We start from the raw sequence: 20,074 nt of genomic DNA, 5'->3' as shown, positions 1-20,074 counted from the left end.
ACAGAGCTGCAGTGGCAATGACTTCACATGCAGCATTTGGCACATGGTGGGACAGCCAGCCAACCCTCAGCAAATGTGGCTGCTGTGGACTCAGCCCTGCAGTCTGTCACCTCACCTCACAGTGGCCCAGAGAGTGGAGCCCTTGGCTTGAGAGGCAGGCAGAGCCCTGCATCTGAGCATCCTGCTTGGGCTGGGACATAGGACTGTGACACACTATGCAAAGTCTCTGATAGACAGGAGGGCACACACCTCCCCTAAGCCTCCTTCCTGTCTGGGGGAGCTGTAAGGAAGTCCCTGGTCACTAAGCACTTGCCCTGCTGGGTTCTAAGTGGCCGTGCACCCTCCCAGCCACACGGCCACCTTCTTGGCTATCTCACATTGAGGGGTCCACATCACCTTGCTGGTTTACACGCTTCTCAGGAATGCTGGGATGGGTGTGGCAGACGCCACAGGGGCTAACGCCACAGGCAGGCTAGGCTGGAGGGGAGGGGCCGGTACTTGGCAGGGGTAGGCTGAACTCTTGAACACCTCCTGCCGAAGCTACCAGAACTGTCCTTTTTAGTAAGTCCAGTAAGTAAAACTTTAAATATTCAAGCAGCGTAATGGTCAAATTTTTGCCATGCTCCAAAGAATTTTAACTTTAAAGTACAGTGAACATGAACATCAATTTACCAATTTTACATGACTTTTATTTAATAAAACCACGTATTTACAATTCAAAAAGGCCTACTTTGATACACTTTACTAAATAAAATTAAAGGTTAACTGTACAAGCAATTAAAACATGATGTGTAGCAAGTATTATCAGGAGTTTTCGATCAGCAAACTATTTAAAATGGTCAAAAACTGAGCAGTTAAAAAGTACCTCGGAAGTGAACACTGCTTCCCACTGAGAGCTGCGCGTGGGCGGGCGGGCAGGCAGGCAGGCAGGCAGACTGCACTCCCACTAGAGAGTGCTAGCGCCCAGAGCCTGAATGCTGGGATGGAAAGCCACTGGCCCCTGAGGTGGGAAGTGTGGGCTTCCTCAGGACACATTTCAAGCTTTTATGCTTCCAGTTCACCCCAACAACAGTGACAGACAGAAGCACAATGCTGCATTCACCAGTGGCTCTCAACACAAAGGGGCCAAGTGACCCTGGATGAGGACTCTGAACTCTGCAGCCTCTGAGCAGGACACCCCCAGCTCGTGGGATCCCTGAGCAGGCCATAAAAACCTTGTCTGGACTAAGAATTCAGTCAGTGCTCCAGACTGGCCCAGGGTCCTGTTGGGAAACTTCACACATACCCAGATTAACATCAAACCGTAGAACAAGAACTGGTGAGAGCTGGTAGTGAACCCCGGGGAGTTTCCCAACAGCATTCCAAACTAGCTGCCCAAGGCCCCTTGCCCCTTCACCCTCTGACGAAGCGATCTCGATATACAGTAAGAAAATATATACATCTTTAAACAACAGAACGTCCACATCGTGGAGCAAAACTAAGTCCATCTGTGAGGAAGGACAATGCGCAGGCTGGGCACTCACACAGGCCAGCTGGGCCTAGGCTACATTCAACATCTCAGTCAGGAATGGCTGCATCTGGAGGCTGCTGGACTGTTGGCAAAGACAGCGCCTCCTCCTAGAGGTCGGGCAAGTCAGCGTTTTAAGGCTGAGGCAGAAGCGGTATCCACGATGCTCTGCAACCTCCCTGGGGAAGCCATGTGAGAAGTATGAGAAAGAAGACTCCGGGAAAAAGGGCACGTGGTGGAGTGGGATGGGGGTAAAGCAGACCTGAAGTACCACCAGTGGGAACAGTAGATGAAGAAGCTCATATGAACATGCTGTTTTGTTCTCCACCCAGCCTAGGTTTCCCTGCTGCATAGGTCACTGTCAGAGCCAAGGGCTCCTGACATCAGAGACCAGCTCAGAGAAGGGGTGTTCCCAGGAAGGGCAGGATGGCTGAGGAAGTTGTGGAATGCAGGCCACACAGGTCCTCACCATGCTGACTGTGCCCTCCACTCTGCCCACCTGCAGCCCAAGGACCAGCCAGCCAGTGGGTTACCACTGAGAACCTGGTTCCACAGACACTGGCCTATCTGTCCGACTGTTCTAATGCAAAAACAGTTCGTCATTGTGAATTTCTTACACAAAGTTCTCAAAAAAGTCAAGGAAAACTTAGAACAAAAAACCCACCAATGAACTTAGAAAATCAGCTCAACTGGGGAAGGCCAGTGGTAGAGAGAGTGGGAAACCTGGTACCTGCCTGGGCTGTTAGACATGCACTGCTCACTCCTCAGTCCTACAATACTGTGTCAAGCACATCTTTTAAAGCCAAATGTGTGGGGGACCACTGGCACTTAGGCCAGACCCGGCTGCTCAGGCATCAAAGGCAGAGAGGGCCACTCTGCAAAAGCAAGGGAGCGCCCGTCCACACCCCAGCCTCCTTGGAAACAGCAGGTGGGAAGAGCAGCTGTCATACTTTCCTTCTACCCTTTTCCTTAAAAGGGTGCTTCTGCCAGCCCCCAGGCCTGTCTCTTGCCACAGGCCATCTCCGCACGTGGCTCCCTGGCTCCAATGTGGCTTGACAGGTGCAGGGAGCGATCTGGGAAAGCAGGTGCTCACCACAACCTCGTGTGCATCAGCCACCTTTCTGCTGTAACATGTCAAGATAACATGGTCAAATGTCAACACGAAGGTCAGGTGGACTCCTGGCATCCCAGGAGCACTCACCAGCAACTAGCCTACAAGGGCCCACATTCCTTTCCACTCTTTGGTAGGTAGGTTTTGAAAACATAACTTCCAGCTCTGGAAAGATTATCTCAATACCAAAATATCCAAAACACCAGCCAATAACATCTCTGAGGTCTCCCAAGTAACATGCGTCTTGTCTAAGAAAGGTTGTGACGTACTTTCCAGTAGCTGCATGACAGCATTACAATTTAATTGACTTTTGCTGAAATAAAGACGAGGGAGGAGGCAACCACTGCCCTGCCTCTGACCCGTCTGGAAAACACGGTGGCTGGCCATGACCAGCTCCAGGGCGTCAGTCCACTGAGCTGCTTAAGGCTAGGCCTGGGTTTAATTCTCTAAAAGCTGCTTTGTTGTGTTGTGTTGAGTTTGGTTTGGTTAAGGCCAACTCCAGCATTTGGGAATCCAACATGAAAAGAGCCCTGCTGTTCTCTGCCACCAGGTGTCAGTCTGAAAGCTCACAGGTTCATCCGGACACCTGCTTTATGCAGAGCGATGCCTCAGTGTCGGAGGGACGGGCTTCCTTTCTCCATCTCCCGGATGTCTTTCTGCAGTGCAGCCAGCACCTGAATGACAGAGAAGACAGAGGTGGTTAACTTGCAAGATGCACAGAACCTGACACTCTGGGAACGGTGCAGAGAACCAGCGTGCCTCCTAACCAAGCTCTCGTCCACTCCCACGCCTGCCTCCTGCCTCCCCTCTGGGATGCCTCCCATCTGCATCCATGTGACCTTCCTAAGACGGAAACCAACCATGGCACCTCTGGGCTAGTCTATACCCATTCCCACAGCCACAGCACCAATGCAGAGCGGAGCTGTGGGGCTTGTTTCTTTCCACAGCCTGCCGCCAACCCCTGCCTTTCCTCCATCCCTGTGCCTCACACACTGCTGCTCCTGCAGCCTGTCCCCTTTTCCAGGAAGCTGGCAACCTTCCAGGGCCAAACAGATGTCAGCACTTCTCAGTCACCTTCCTGAGCGAGGCCAGAGCAACTCTGCTCCCCCTCTGCTCTCACAGCTTTGGGTTAACAGCTTTATTAAAAATAAATAAATAAATAAAAATAAAAAACCTACCACATGTGATTGCCGAACAGCAGTGATACTCAAAGACTGAGCAGAGCAAAAGGCAAGGCCCAGCCATCGGCTTCAGGCCCAAAAGTCTCAGTCTACACAGTAGAATGGGGAAGCTTAGCACCCCCATGCAAGGGGCCTGAACAACAGCTTGGAAGGACTCAAACCCAGCTGTGTGGCTGCAAATCCATGAGATCTAGGCAGCACGGTAGTTACCTGCCCGGGGTGGCACTGTCACTCTGAGTCACAAATGATCGGGGTGAAGCAGAAACAGTTTATGTGCGTTTCAAGTTACACAAAGGGACGAAGAGCAGAATAAAGCTCTCCTCCACCTCTGAGTAGGCAGGACTGCTGACTGAGCACAAACACTGCTCATTTTGAAGAGGCGTGCCGATGTCTAGAACTCGAGTAGAACCTAAGAGACAGGTGTGGAGCACACTTCCCGAAGACCAGAGCCGTGTAAAATGAGATGCTCGTGCTCCTGTAGGGCTGACTCCGCTCACTACCCTACGAATTAGAAACCTCCATGCTATTCAAATAACCCCAACATAGCTTTATCCAGTGGTTTTCCCCAGTCCCTAACATGCACGAAGCATGAAGGCAAAATCGGGCTTAATCCTTCCCTCTGCATACGTGTGAATATCCTCATGTGAACAAGCGTGCAAGGGATGGGGGTGGTGGGATAGGAGCCCCTCTCTCTCAGGAAGCACCTGGAAAGGAAGGGGAGGGAAGCCCAGGAGCCCGAGAATATACAAGTTAGGAGTCGGGTGGGTAAAGTCCTGCATGTGAACAAAGCCACAGGAAACGCCTGGCTTTCTGCCTTGACTTCAGAAAGTCACCATAAACAAAAAGCCTGGAAGATTCCAAAAGCACACCTTTGCACAGAGGCCCAGCTTCATGGTGGTGCAGCCTGTGCTCCTCCCCCGGCCCCCGCCTCAGCGTTCAAAGGGTCCTGCTTAGCTTAACATTCTGCTGCTACCACCTTAAAATTCTCAGTGTCTTTCAAAACCAGGGTCCCACATTTCCACTCATGGTGGAAATAACCACAGAAAGGTCCTCCTCTGCCCCTTGGTCCTTGGTGACTGGACAGCCAGAACTGCCCACATGTGAGCGGAGTGCACTTTAACTACTTCATTGAAAAATAATCTACCCATTTAAAGTCTAGAGCACTTTTGTCACCTCAAGAAGAAAGCTGTATAACTAGCCAGCACTGCCCTATTCCTCTACCTTCCTTCTCAATCCTCAGTCCTGCTGACCACTGCTCTCCTCCTGTCTCCACAGGTGCCCCTGTGTATGAATGCAAGCATTCTCTGTGTTCTTGCTCTTCTGTGCCTGGCTGTTGTCACTTAGTGTGACAACACAAGGTTCACCCATGTCATAGCATATGTCAGTGCTTCACTCCTTTTTATGAACTGAATATACTTAATTCAGAAATGTAATTCACATGGCAAAACAGAACTCCCTCCAGCTGGTAAAACTGGGAGAGCATTTCCCAGTGTGACCCTAGGCCACATTCCAGCAGCTTCTTTCCCAAGAGACCCTAGGAGGAAGGGAGTTTGCTAGCCAGCCAGACAGGAGAGATAGATAGGACATGTGGACAGCCTGACCGAAGGTCCAGATAGGAGGGAAAAATCTCTCTCTGGTTAACAAATAAATAGGCACTGAATCACACACTTTAAAAGGGCGGGATTTATGTCACATACACAGCATGGTGTATAAATCTCAAAGCTGTTATGGAACAAACGGGCTGCTAACTTCAAAAAAAGGATAGCCTGACTACACAGAAAGTATCTTGCCAAACACATCAACAAATGACACCCAATGAAGGCTTTGGGTCAATTTACAGACATGAGGAGGTACCTGTGAGCCCCCACCGCAGGATCCAGCCTGAGAAATGCAGACTGTGGGAAAGGCCAGGGACAAAGGCCTGCTTTCTTCCACAAAGGGAACAAGAAAGGTGTGTAAGGGGAGACAGTGGAGGAACACATATGTTCTACAAGACTTAAACATCTCCCACCCACTCATAATGCATGGACATTATCTGGATCTTGATTCAAACAAACTATAAAGCCATTTACGGCATTTGAAGCACTCAGAAACTTGAAAGCTCCCTATTTGATGACAGGAAGGGTTCAGTCACTTTGAGTGATAACAGTAAGGTAGTTATGCAGAGAAGTGCACAGCACTTACAGATGATGTCCTGCCTAGGACTCCCTTCAGGACACGGGAGACTTGGGTGGGTACAGCTCAGAGGACAGCCCATGCCTCACATTTACTGACGCAGGGTGGCGGGTGCATGGGTTCCTATTCGATGTTTTCCTAGTTTTGTATGTTTTACATTTTCCATTAATAAAGACATTACATCAAGAACAGGTGCTGTTTGGCATCTACGTACAAGCAGCAGCTTCCTCAGCCATGGATTACCTAGGACAGCTTTGAGCACGTGCAGGAATAAGAGCCACAGCCAGCTTTTTTCCTTTTCGGTATGGAGCGGTACAACACTGGCCAATGCCACAGGGGCAAGACCTATGAGAAGCAGGCCAGGCCAGAGCTGTTCAGACAAACACAGCTGACAGGGGGCCATTGAAACACATCAGAAGGGAAGAACTGGGAGAAGCCCATGCCTCCTCTGGTCACTGCTGCCTCTCTGGGCCTCCCTCTCGGCTCAGTAAGATGGTTTAATTCCCCCTACTTCACAAGTACACAAAGTCTGCCACAGGGCACAGCTCCGTGCAGGGGTTTCCGTCTCAGGCATTATTTTAAAAGGAGGATGGCTTGCTTTACAAAAATGCTTTCTAGTGCATAAAAAGTACCACAGAGGTGACCCAGAAGTTCTGATGCTCCTAGTGCCTCTATAGAATGGAGGCAATTTCTCCACCCTCACCCATACAGCCGACAAGAGTCCCAGTGGATGCCCAAGGCACAGCTAGGCGGCACATCCACAGCCAGAGGACCACTTCTCATAGGGCACCTTAAGCGGCATACTTCCAAATCACATGGCTGCACCCACTACTGTGTGAGGAGAGAACTGGAGACTCACCTGTGCCCACTTCTTGTTCCGACTCTGCATCTGGACTGTGGCAATGGCAGCGAACACCTCGTCTGCCGGCAGGTCCTCAGGCAGCCTGGTCAGGAACTGGGCACTGTGGATGAAGTCCATCCTGGCCAGGATATCCTCGAACAGCTTCAGGATGCCCAGGGCCGTGCGGAAGAGAAACTCCTCTCCATCCCTGCAGAACACGTCCCAGACACGGCAGGCCAGGTCCAGGGGCAAGGACTTGCTGTACAGGGTGAAGATCCTAGGGAAAGGCAAGGCTGTCAGGTTGGGATGGTGCTGAGAAAGAGTCTGGGATTCCAGCCAGAAGCCATGAAAACCGCCCTGACTCGGACCCTTTGCAGAGTCCCAAGGACACCGGCCCATACTCCCTCTGAAGGTCCGCTGCACTGTACAGAACAGCGTCACCAGCCCCCACAATCCCACTACCACTGCTGCTACTTGCCACAGTAAGCATGTGGGTAAACAACTTCCCATTCTGCCTTAGAGTTCTATAGATGTGACCTCCCCATCAACAACAGCACTCATTATCCCAACTGGGTGGGGGAACTGCCTATTCCTTCTGGAATTCACTCCCCTGCAGACCTGTCTTTCTCCTGCAGTTACAGAGTCGGCGCTGAGCCCTGACTCAGCCAGGACGTAATGCTGTTAAATCTTCCTCACTGTGACTCCTTCAGATAACAGATTCCACCAGAATGTGACACCACACCAGTGATCTGCTTGTAAGTCAGGGGCATGAGCTTTCTGTCTCAAAGGGAGGTGGTGGAAGAGCAGATTTCAGCTTAAAGTAGAAGACAAATGTCACCCGGCAGTCTCACGCATCGAGAAGTCACAACTGGAGCCTTGCACCTTCAGGTTCCGAGGCCACCAATTTCAAGCTGCCCCCAACTTTCCCAGACTGATTGGCTCCTAGAAATGAGCCTTTTCTCCCAGCACTAGGTTCAGGAACACCCTCAGCCACTACCCCACCCAGGCTCCCTGTATTCCTAAGAAACTCAGCTGGAACGGGGTGCTAGGTAAGAACAAGGGCCACTCGGCCTCGCTGGACTCTAGGGCTTAAACAGTACAGACTTGTACATATGCAAAGCTGAGGTGGACACCTCAGGCTCAGTTCAAGCACACACACCATGCCCATCAATGCCCCACCTGGTCCCAAGGGCAGTCAGACCCACACACCCGCCACTGAGCCCTGCTATAACCCTACCCTGAGCCCAGCAGTGTCCTCCTTCCTGTACCAGCACTGTAAGTGCATGCATGAGCCCCGCATCAAAATAGGGGTGCACATCCTGCACGTGGTTCCCCACTCCGAGACCCACCTATGCCGGACGAGCTCCTGGAGGTGCAGGGGGGTCCTGTGTCTCTGGAGAACCCAGCCCACAACGCGGCTCCTGCTCTGAGGGAGTCCAGGCAGATCACAACCCACGCGCAGAGAGCTCCCACGAACACTGTGCAGGCCGCGATGGGAGACAAAGCTGCCAACAATCATTTCCCCAGAACCCTACCCCTCAAGGAGTCCTCCGGTGTGTGAGCAGTCAACATCATCTCAGCACATTTGCCGTGATCCAGAACAGGCATATAAAACCCACTCATGCCTCCAAAAAATATTGCCAGTGGACAGCACTGGGAAATATTTTGAGATGCTAGATGACCTCATGTCAGTCCTTTTACAAAGTGTGGCTCCTCGACAGCTGAAATACTCAAAGCTCTGTAGGAGGACAAACACATCTGACGAGCCTTTGTTCTCATCAGAAAGAATGACAAGGCTGGGCGAGGGGGTTCATGCCTGTAATCCTAGTTGCTTGGGAGGCAGAGACTGGGAGGATCAAGGTTCGAGTCCAGCTGGGACAAAAAGTTAGCAAGACCTATCTCAACAAACAAACTGGGCATGCTGGTGGGCACCTTTGATCCCAGCTACAAAGGAGGTATAGAAAGGAGGACTGAAGTTTCAGCCCCCTGAGCAAACAAAAAAAAGGGGGGTGGGCAAGCCATGGCAGAGCAAGCGCTCTCAGGCAGAGGGTGGTATGGGCAAGTAAACAGATTCCCACTGTAGAGCTCTGCCCCACGGGACTGACAGTGCACAGCTACAAGGAGCAAGCTGCATAAAGCAACCTGCCCAGTGGGCCTCAGGCCGGGTTTTCAAACCAGGAGGGGCCCTGGGAACAGAGGTGCCTTGGCCTGGGATCTGAGCTGAGCACAGTGCCAGTTCTGAGAACACAGAGGTGACCCACAAGGCTCTGAATGCAGCAGCAGCGTGGGGAATGGACACATTGGAGCGTGGCTGGTGCTGGAGATGGGAGATGGTCTTCTCACCCTGAATGAAGCGTCTCAGCTGGGCGCCTGCGGAGCCCAGCCAAGCCACACAGGCCCTCGGGCCCTACTGGGGAGAAAACAAGAAGGCTTTTCCACCCAGGCAATTGGTTATCTGAGCCCTGGAATCAGTCATCTCACACACACCACATACACATGCAGACCACAGACACGTGAGACTCAAGACAGGCCTAGACATTACCAGTGTGATTGTGGCTTTGGGAAGGTGGCATGACAACTCCAGAGCAAGGGCTCTGGAGTTAAGCTGACCTAAACTGCTCACTGCAAGGGGACACTAGGTGAGTGAGCCATAGGGACATCCTTTGTGCACAGACATAGGGACACTTGCTTCTGGGCACTGTGACAATGCAACAAAGCAATGAGTGCTTCCTAAACAGCAGCCTCTGGGCTCAGCCTGAGCAAGGTCTGCTCCTGCCCTCTGCTTCCTCTCACTTTGGATCAGTGTTCCACCTATTAGCACCCAACAGAGAACCTGGAGCACTGCAGACCATCAGCAGACATTGGCTGAAGAATAAACCAGCACCTCACTCAAACTCAGTCCAGCCTGTACAGAAGGCTCCTGCAGACCCAGCCTGCACTGGAACTGCGTGCACAGCAGTGGTCTGCTTGGCCTCACTCTAGAGCACAGCCAGCTTTCATCAGCAATAGGCCACCTCGGGGGCATACATGAGAGAATCAGGCCAAGGCTGCTGAAAAGTAACCTTAAGCAAGCTGGGTTGTGGTTCAAGTGGTAGAGCACTAGCCTAACAAGTACAAGGCCTTGAGTTCAAATCCCAGTACTGTCAAAAATAAAACACACTATGAGTGCAAAAATGGGGATGCAAGAGGCCATCTGCGAAGGCAAACGTTCACGAGGGTAGAGGAAGCATCATTTGTTGCCCCAAGCACTTCCACAGCACACCGAGCCAGCCGAAGGTCCCCACCTGTGCCCAATCCACAATCTCATGTTTACTGCTGCTCAGCCCTACAGCTCTGGCTCAAAATTCCAGCCTCTGAGCCCTTGTCCACACAACCAGTAGAGCTGGAGCAGACTCAGGGTGAAGACAGAGCAGTATACGCCAAGCAAGTGTTCACTCGCAAGGCTTCAGGTGGTCTGCTCCATCAAGGGGGTTTGGCCTTGTCTTGGATTGTAGGAGGCCTCTTGGCTCCTGAAGAAAGTGAGAAGAAAAACCCTAACCAGCCAACTCTCTGTCTACAGCAGCTGTAGGTTTCATCTGTGAGTCCGTGTCAAAATCAGACAGGCTTTCAAAGTGACATATTCTCTCTCCTGGAGAGCCACTTTGCCAAGCCAGGGGCTGATGGCCTTGAAACGCCCTGGAAGGTCAATCATCGTGGTTTCCACATGAGCGAAGCAGGGCTCAGGGGGACTTCATGCCCTGGCCAAGGCCATGACACAGTGTGGGGGCCATCAGCCCCCTCTTCCACAGAGTGATGCCTACTCAGGTCTCCTGGACCTCACTTGGCCCTCCACTTGGTGCCCTGGAGAGACAGCCACCCTCTCCTCAGCAAGCACAGCCAGCTCTGCACAAAGACATGCTGCTGCTCCAGCAGAGCTCTCTGAGCCTCTTTTTGAAGGTCTCAGTCCTCTACTCAGATGTCCACAACACCAGGAAACCCTCATGTGCAAAGTAAAATCTGCCTCAGGCGTTTCTGATCTCAGCTGCTGACACCAGCAACCTTTCCGTGGCCAATGCTCAAATGTACTACAATTCTCTGGTGAGTCAACGACCATGAGTCCCTAGACCTGCAAACTACTCTCCACCTGCTCGGCTTTCCCTCTTTGATCTCTCTGCCCCAGGGCCTCCTGCCTCTCAAGTTACTTTTAACTCACTAGCACCCCAAGCACAAACTGAAATGTTTTCTGAGGCCCCTGAAATCCTGTCCAAGCCCTCAGGTTGTCCTCTGAGACCTTCATGGCCTGGACCCCCAAACAATCAACCTGCCATCCTTACTTTAGGCCCTAACAACCAGCTACTGCTGCTCCTCCTGCTAACCCTGGGCCCCACATGCTGCTTCCCCTCATCTCACCTGCTCAAGCCTCCACATTACCTCCAATGCCTGCCAGACATTGCAAGCTCATCTCTATGACACAGCAGCCACTGGCAGGCCAAGTGCTGTGCCCTGCTCCCCACCCACCTCAAGCACCTAGCAGAGGGACTGGCATAGACCTGTTGCCCAGAGACATCTTGTTTAATAGATGGACAAATAGAACTGTGAAAACAAATAGGTCCAAGACACCATCTCTCCCTTGATGGAGTCCAGGAGACCAGATAGAGTCACAGATGGTGATCAAAAGGACCCCCTCCCAACTCCCACACCCCCTACTAAGCAGACAACGAATAGGGCACAGCTCGAGAACAAAGGGCACCTCCAGGGCAGGCGGAGGGGTGCTGGGAAGCAAGAGTTGGGGCTCAGCCAAACCTGCAGAGAAGCTGGTAGTGACACAGAGGAAAACAGGAGTGGGATGAGAAAATGCTCTGAAAACTCAGTCTTACCAATCAATCAGGTAGATGTCTGGAGTTAAGTTGTTTTTCTTGAAATGCGCAAATAATTTCGGCAAATTTTCTTCAAAGAATACCTCAAATGCAGCAAAATAAGTCAACATCTAGGGAGATAATGTGAGATGCACGAATAAACCAATTGTCAGCACAAATTTCCACTCTACAAAAGAGTCAATGTATTTATACCTTTAGAACCAAACAACTGTCTCTTTACGCAAGTGGTATACATGTTGAATGGCAACTCACTTAAGGGTTATCCAGGCAAACTGAGAAATAAGTACCACCTCTAATCCTCACAAAAGCATCACTGGTCACCTCGTGTTATTTCTTCAGAAAATATAACTGAAACCGTTACATAATTGGCTAAATAGAGGCAGAGCACTGGAACGTGGCAGAGCTGGGACTTAAATCAGGGCCTGTCACCCACAAAGGCTGCAGGCTCATTCTCGCCTTGGGCTCTCAAGAGAACACGCCTGCCTCACTGTCAAGTCCTAGCACATCAGCAGGAAGGCAAAGCTGGTATTGGAGGCAAGGGCAACACAGCTCCAGCTTCAACATACAGAACTTTGAACACAGTGGGTGGGAGGTCATTGTGAAAAGGAAGCAGTCAAGTCTGGACCTTGCCAGAACTCTTTTCAACTTCTCACAGGCTTTGTGAAAAAACAAAGCTCACAAAGCAGAGAGCAATTCGAAGAGGAAGAGCTCCTGTTGGATGGAGTCACCTGCACCTGGGGAGCTGCCGGGCCTCCCTTCACTGAGATGCACCAGGCAGATAGCCAGTCTGGTTTCCTTCACTTATCTTCATGAAGGGCTGCACTGTAAACCAGTGGTTCCCACGGGGTAGGTCTGCCTCCTTGGGGACATGTGGCAATGTCACAAGTGCAAGAGGGACTACTGGCACTAGGAGGTAGAGGCTAGCTAGGACTGCTGCGAACACCCTCCGATACATAGGGTGGCCCAAGGTCACCAGTGCTCTGGGGAGAAACCTGCCCTAAGCAAAGGTCTCACTCAACAGCACAACTGTATAGTTTGTTTGTTTGTTTGTTTTCCCCCTTGAAAATGTAAACTAAAATTACTAAGTACAGTTTTGTTTTTCCTTTTGGTGGTGCTGGGGTTTGAACTCAGGGCCTCACACTTGCTAGTCAAGCGCTCTACCACTTGAGCCACTCCACCAGCCCTTTTCGTGTTACATAGTTTTGGGAAAGGATGTCGCAAACTATTTGTTTCTGGGCTGGCTTCGAACCATGATCCTCCTGATCTCTGCCTCCTGAGTAGCTAGGGTTACAGACACGAGCCACTGGCGCCTGGCTCTAAGTAGAGATTTTATTACATTTCCAAAGACAAAGGAGGATTCTTCAAAATTAGTAGAAATTTTTATATATAAATTTATTATATATAAACAGATAAAATTAAAGCTGGGCATGATGGCACATGTGGGAGGCTGAGGCAGGAGGATCATGAGTTCAAGTCCAGCCTGGGCCACATAACAAGACCCTGTCTCCCTTGCCCCCCTAAAAAAGGTAAAATTTTTTATCCAGGAACTACTTCCAGGAGTTAATATCATAAGCAACGTGAAGCCAGCGTATGTTAACATCAATAAGCTATTTCAAGGGTGAGAGAATCTCCCTAACGATTTTGTCCACTTCTGACCATTGTTTTCCTTGGAGAGGTGAGTTCCTGACGATTATGAAAGTAATACCTGTACATGCTCACTGCACAAAACTCCAGATGTACATGAGCACTATTATCCATAAACTGCTCACTCACAAGCACTACTAATTTTGTGGACTATAGTATATGTCCTATGTTACATATTTTTGAAAAAAATACCATTGTGTGTTAGACCCTTCCTCACTACCCTGGGTATTTTGCAGACTTTCATTTATCACCTGCATTCTCTTAACCCCACTTTAAACTGTTTTCATGTTCATGACGGTGAGTAGTTATGTAACAACCATCTCCACGCACAATGCCTTGTCCACATCCATGACTCTCAGAACGGACTCGCACAGGCAGAGCTGTGCACCAATGCTGCCGACAGCTACTGAAACTTAACAGCAAAGCGTCTTCCAAATGACCCTGCTAGCTGACACTCCCCAACATCCACAAATTCAGAAGCAGTTTCTGAGCAAGGTCTCTCAGGGGTCCCAAGATATTAAGGGACAAATGGTCCCCAGCTGATGGAAACGATCAGATCGCCTGGTCTTGGAAGTACTGGTGACACCCAGGGAATGGAGACAATTAGTTTGAAAGCTGATGGATTCGCTGAACTGGTGATTTTCTTGTAGGCTATAGAAATAACAATGGCGCAGGACCCAGAACAGATCCAAAGCCCAGCTCTTCCACATATCAAATGCATCACGGACAAGTCACTGCCCTCATCTGTGCCACTCAGAGGACTCAGCTGCGAAGTGTGGCGGGCGGGGTTCCTCAGGGCCACCCACGTCAACGCCTTCCACTTAACTGGTGTGGTAAAGACCATCTACAGCAGCACCCTAAAGAACCCGCTGCCTTTAAAAAAAACAAAAGCAAAAACAAAAACAAAACTTCAGGAGCACAGCCTTACCCCTGCTCTTGCTTCCTGTGCATGACTCAGTTCTGAGAGGTGTGACAGCCCCAATGTGGATGCTACTGTGAAGTTTCCCTGACCCGGAGGACATGTGTTTGCATGGAAGCCACCCTCCCCGCTCAAGGAAAGCACAATTTTCAGGAGTATTGTCTCTCTGGGAGAATGCACTAACACCTTCAAACACATGGCTACCGACCATTGTTTACATTCATGAGCTTGATACAGTGCACAGATAACCCTGTTACAGTGCTCCCCCTTCACGGAGGGCAAATGCACCTTTTCCCCTGAAAAGACAGAGTGACTGGGAAACTCTCGCTGCTCAAGGACACAGTGCCCAGGGCAGTACACAGAGCATACTCACAAGGCCGTGGTCCACTCGGAAGAACGCCATTTGACAGGGTTTATTTAGAAGATTAGAAAAAGCAATGAAGGCATCTGCAGCATCGAGGTTCAGGATGAGCACTGCGGCTATGAAGGACATGCCCTGAACCTGAGGAGAGAGAGGCGGTGAGTGCCATTTAACAAGAGGACCAAACCTCGTAAACCAGACACCCTCACCAGAAGGGCCCACACCACCACCCCCTTGCCACCACCCACCCCAGCTCAACTGCCAGCCTCAAGGATTCCACCCCACCCTCTTCAGAGCCCCTGCTCTGCTCTCCTCCAGCCCGGCCCCAGTGGAAAACCATAGCCAACCCCCGCTTTGGCCTTCTGCATTGGAAGTCTGTGCCACAGACCCGCATAGTAAGCATTTTAACGTGAGACCATGCGCACACGCATCTGCTAAGCCACAGAAATGTCAGCAGCACACATTTTAAAAATGGTTACTGCTAAAGGCTTTTATGATTCAATGTTGGGAAAAGTTGCATGCAAAAAGTGAACATCACATCCAGGTGAAATGTGATGACTGGCACAGGGCAGCCACATCAGCTCGATTTCTTTGAGGACACTGAGTCACCTCATTTACCGTAAGGCATTCAACTTGAAGACAGCTGAAATGTGCTGCGCAGTGACCTGACTTTCTTTGTAGGTGATACCAGTATAAAAGACTGAAAAAGTCACTTACATAACCCACATCCGGTCGGTAACAAGTATAAGCGCCCAAAATACTGTGCAACATGTCATGATATGGGCCACCCTAGAAGGAGCGACACACCAAAACAACACACGTGTAAGTATTGTTAGAATGGCATTCGATGCTGCCCTGCGGTCAGCTGCTGTTCAGAGGAGAACCTGTCAGACACGACGCTGGCAGCTCCAGAAGCATTATGCAATCTAACAAGCTAACCACTAGCCTGGAGACAACAAGGACGGATGCAACTCACCCTGTGACGCTGCTCTGAAGAAAGCTGGTAGATCAAGTGTAAGCCCTGCCCTAGTAAAAGACCCTTCATTTGGTTCCTGCCATATTAGTTCTACAGGGGAGCCAGTGGCCAGGCTCCTCAAAGCAGGTGAGTAACTCCTGGTTGTTCAGACTTCCCCACTTGTCACACTGTCTTTGGCTCTTGTATGGCAGATTTGAGAAACACACTAAATCTTAGCTTTTAGTAGTTTCCACTGTATTTCAAACACTCTCCCATCCAACACTTCTACTTGCTCCTATATCTGCTTCCAAAAATATAAATCTTAGATTTTACCTCTTAATCGATCTCAAAAGAAAGCCCAGAGCTGCCTCACACTGCTGTTGGCATGCTGGAAGACATGACAATGGGATTGGCTGGGCCCAAATCTAATATGCCTATCATGTGCCCACAGTTAACACAGAAATAAATATTCCTGACGTGTGACTAAGAAGTCACTCCTTAGGTGACCTTGGGTGGCTTTTAAAGGAACCTGAGGGATCAGACCATCAACACTCCGACATTTTAAAAATGCAAAGTAAAAGAAGAGACATTGCCAAATCACAAAAAGAAGAGAAAAAGTAGCAATGAGAGGCAAAAATGACAACATCCATGGCTCGGGGATGATGCAGCAGAGCCAACCACCAACCTAAGGATAAGAGTGGCAGTAACGCAGTTACATCTGGTCCAGGACTAAGAGATGAGAAATACCGATCATTTCTTAATGCTAAATGCCCTTGATGGAAAGGATCCTCCTCACTGGTGCCAGCAGTTGGAAGCTCCTTACCCTAGTGCCCTTAACTTGTTCTGGGCATCTCAGTTCCCTCCCGGCCTCTGGATTTCATATTACTCATTCATGAGCTGTAGAATCTTGGGACCCCTGAGGTTGCCTCATGCAAAGAACCCATCAAAACAGACCCCAGAGCCCCTGTTCCCCTCTTCAGTCGATCCTTTGCTCTCAGCAGTACTTCAGCTCAACATTTGTGGAGCTGAGTCTTAGGTGATGAGCCAGGGAAAATGCTCTGGGGTTCCAGGAATGGAAAACAGGCCTTTGCAAGGCCTCAGCTCTCTCTGAGGCGTCCGGGACATCTGGGGGCAGATCATGGGCACCCTGGAACCTCTGTCAACAGAAACTCCAAGCACACTGCACACAGAAAATGCTTCAGGAACCCTGCCCCAGCTGTCCTCTGGGTTCTATTTGCTCCCCTCTTCACTGGCTATTTTGCCTGCCACACCCCGCTTCTGGGTCACCTGACATGAAAAGTTCTGCTGTTGGTCAGATTCGGTTGTCTTTGGTTTCATATTACATTCAGACATAACTGATAACTAGCAGTGATGGATCTCTGCTCTGCACCGCGTACTGCCAATAGCCTGTTAGGTTACCACAGTCACCTCCAATTACAGATGCACAAACTGAAGCTCAAAGACATGGAAGCAGTAATGCTGGCAAGAAGGCAATCTGGGATTCATACCCAAATCCACTTGGAATCAGAAGCAAAATCCTCTCATAAAGCAGCGTCTCTGGGCCCTCCTACAGCTGGTGAGAGGTGCACAAACCCTCCATGCAGCCACGTGGCTCAGGCAAAGCCTTTTAGGGTGAGAGCCAGGAGCACCTCAGAGATGAGGGGTTGCAAAGCATACTGTGGCCTGAGGCCCAAGGAAATAACCGTAGTGTACAGCGCAAGAGCAAAGGAGCTGAGACTGTCAGAGAGGGAGGGAGAGCAGTGCTAACTGGGGTTTATGGACCAGGTGCCAAGACCAAATCTGTAGGTGGCTTTGTAGATTCTCCCCCTTTCCTCTCTTGCAAAGGCTCTCGAAGACCCTAACAGGCATGTCCCCAGCTGGATTAAGAAGCAGGGGAAAGCAAGAGAGTAATGGCACCCTACTGGGCGCCACTGAGGTCCTCACCTTGCCAAGTATGGCCAGGGCATGGTGAAAAAAACCACAGCCCCAATCCAGCAGGCCCCTGTGGGAATGGAAGCAGGGAGCAGGACAGACCTAGGATACCATATCCATGGTGGGACATGGCACCCTTTGTCTTAGGACCCTGGGCACAGAGGGTCTCATGTCCCCTGCTGAGGAGGCATCTGACACTGCAGCAGCCCACCCCAGAAGAAAGATCCTCCTAATCCCCCTCCCCAAGCTCCACGGTGCTCAGGTTGCTGCTGTCCTCCAAGCCACTTGTCCCTAGGTGCTTGGCCATGGCATGCTCCCTGACCTTATCTCAGCCACAAGCAAGTGTGCCACAGCTCTGCCCTAGTGCTCTCCACTCCAGCACAGGAGCAATTTTACTCAGTTCCATCCCCCACCACCCACAGCTGGCTCCCACTCAAAACAGGGTGACCCCCTACCCCAAGGAGGCTACACTGACTGAGCCGTGTCCTCTCTGCTCACTCTTCAGCAAGGTTTTCTCTCCTACAAAGAACTGGGAGTTCCCTGAACACTGGTTGTCCCATGCTTCCATTCTAGTCCTGTTTCTGCCTGGAATGCTCTGCCCTCCTTGGGCAGACTGCATTAAACCTTGTCTAAGCACTGTCTGCTCACTACCAGAGATGGTGCCTCCCCTGTGCTGTCAAAGTGCCTAGACCCATCCACATTCCCGCAAAGCTGGTCTGGACTCTGTGCCAAGCCTGCTCACTCAGTGGTCACTTAACCAACGTGCTGTGGTTTATTCCATCCTGTTTACTGATAAGCCATTGTGTGCAGGGCACCATGCTAGAAACCTAGACAAGATAAGTCAGACCAGAGATTCCAAGGCTACTCTGGAGGCAAAAATTGAGTGGAGGGAGGCAAAAGGGAGGCAGAAGAGGAAAGGGAGGCAGGTGTAAAGAGACCCACAACAAAATTCTCATGAGAGTGAAGGCAGTGAGCTCAGAGGAGGGCAGAGAGGTTTTGGAAGAGAGCTAGCATTACCATTAGTATGGATGAGGGAGTGGTCAAGCAGACCCCTGGGTGGACGTCAGCTGATTCAAAGACAAGAAGGTATGCTCTGCTCAGAGGACTACAAAACCTATTGCTGGCTGCCTACCCTGGCCTGTGCTCCAACACCCATGTGGAGGCTCCAGTCTGCTACTACTGACATCCAAAGAGAACAATCCACCTCCAGTCTGTTTCCTACAGTTGGCTCTGCCCCAGTGCCCCATCTTCCTGATCCACTGCTCAGAAACCCCACCCACTCTGCTCAGTCATCTGCCCTAGCTACACTCCCTTTCTCCCAGCTTGCTGCCTTGGCCCCTCTGAAATCACACCGTGGCGGCTCCTTTTGGGCCTTCTGCATCACCCAGAGGTTCCAACACGTGCATCTCATAAGGACAGAATCTCCATTAAAGCAGAAGTACAGCTATAGGAAGATTTGTTGGGAAGGACCAGTCACACGTATTTTAAAACATCGAAAGATTCTGACAGTAATACCTGTCCCGCCCCGCAAAACCTAACTACTTTCAAGCTTAATCACAAGTACAGGCAACTCGGCCCTTATGAATTTTAGACAGAACATACTTACAACAAATTACTGCCACTTACTTGCTGGAAAATGCAGAGACTGGGAAATGTTCTGGAAATGTCCAGTTTAATAAGCTCCAGGCTGGCCTCTCTGTCTGCGGCTGAAAACCCAGCATCTGTCAAAAGATGGAGAGTCACTGACTCCTTGAGCTCTAGCGTGGGAGAGTTACTAGGCCTGACATTTTACAAGCATGAAACAAGGAGGAAGTTCTTCGGAAGTACGCTAGTCCAACTGAATCCCACTGACTCAGTTGTATCCCAACTCAGACAGAGCCCACCTGCAGAGTGGGCAGCAGGTGTGGGGCTGCTCACGTTAGGGAGCAAACACCACATGGACCAGCCAAGGCCGGAGTACTACTGGATTATTTTCTAGAGTCTAAAGATCAAAGACTAAATGTTGTCATCAACACCAAGTGGAGAAACAGGACACGTAGGGGAATATACACAGATGAACTCCAAGTACAGAAAAAGACAAGACATCATTATCTCATCTTACACATCACTGGATGAACTTAGCACATGTGGCCTCAAAACTTTGAAATTAGAACTACATATGATCCAGCAAGCCCACCCCTTAGTACAAATCTGGAGGAAATGAGACCAGTGTCAAAGAGACATCGGCTTTCACATGTACACTGCAGCACCGTTCACAACAGCCAAGACATGAAGTCAACCTGACTGCCCACCAATGGCTGAGTAAATAAAACATGGCAAATAAAAACAATGGAGTACTATTCAGTCATTAAAAGGAACGAAATCCTGTCCTTTTCAGTATCATGGATGAACCTGGGGATGTTATGCTAAGTGAATCGCCCAGTAATGTAGAATCTGCAGATGCTGACTGAACTCACAGAAGCAGAAAACAGATTGGTGGTTGCCTAAGGCTGTGGGTGGAAGGGAATTGAGGAAATACTACTCAAAAACCCAAAATTTTAGTTAGGAGGAGTAAGATAAGAAATTTACTGCACAACAGGGTGATTACTTATA

The 20,074-nt window shown here is 50.3% G+C and overlaps 1 protein-coding gene across 3 annotated transcripts in view; it reads right to left on the bottom strand.

Moving 5' to 3' along the window:
* Positions 1-667: 667 nt before the first annotated feature.
* Positions 668-20,074, bottom strand: part of Tbc1d14 (TBC1 domain family member 14) — a 91,115-nt gene continuing 71,708 nt past the window's right edge. For 2 of the 3 annotated variants that reach the window (XM_074042671.1, XM_020165281.2), the window contains 6 exons: positions 19,109-19,203; positions 15,313-15,384; positions 14,608-14,736; positions 11,672-11,781; positions 6,834-7,092; positions 668-3,292 (listed from right to left, as the gene is read on the bottom strand). In XM_074042671.1, coding sequence (XP_073898772.1) covers positions 3,227-3,292; positions 6,834-7,092; positions 11,672-11,781; positions 14,608-14,736; positions 15,313-15,384; positions 19,109-19,203 — 731 coding nt within the window. In that variant the 3' untranslated portion in view covers positions 668-3,226. The remainder of the gene's footprint in view (positions 3,293-6,833; positions 7,093-11,671; positions 11,782-14,607; positions 14,737-15,312; positions 15,385-19,108; positions 19,204-20,074) is intronic. The other variant, XM_074042673.1, reaches the window with a different exon arrangement.

Source organism: Castor canadensis, chromosome 9 (assembly GCF_047511655.1).
Source record: "Castor canadensis chromosome 9, mCasCan1.hap1v2, whole genome shotgun sequence".
NCBI classification, from domain to species: domain Eukaryota; kingdom Metazoa; phylum Chordata; class Mammalia; order Rodentia; family Castoridae; genus Castor; species Castor canadensis.
The sequence above is the reverse complement of the archived record's forward strand: the minus strand, read 5'-3'. Positions and strand labels throughout refer to the sequence as shown.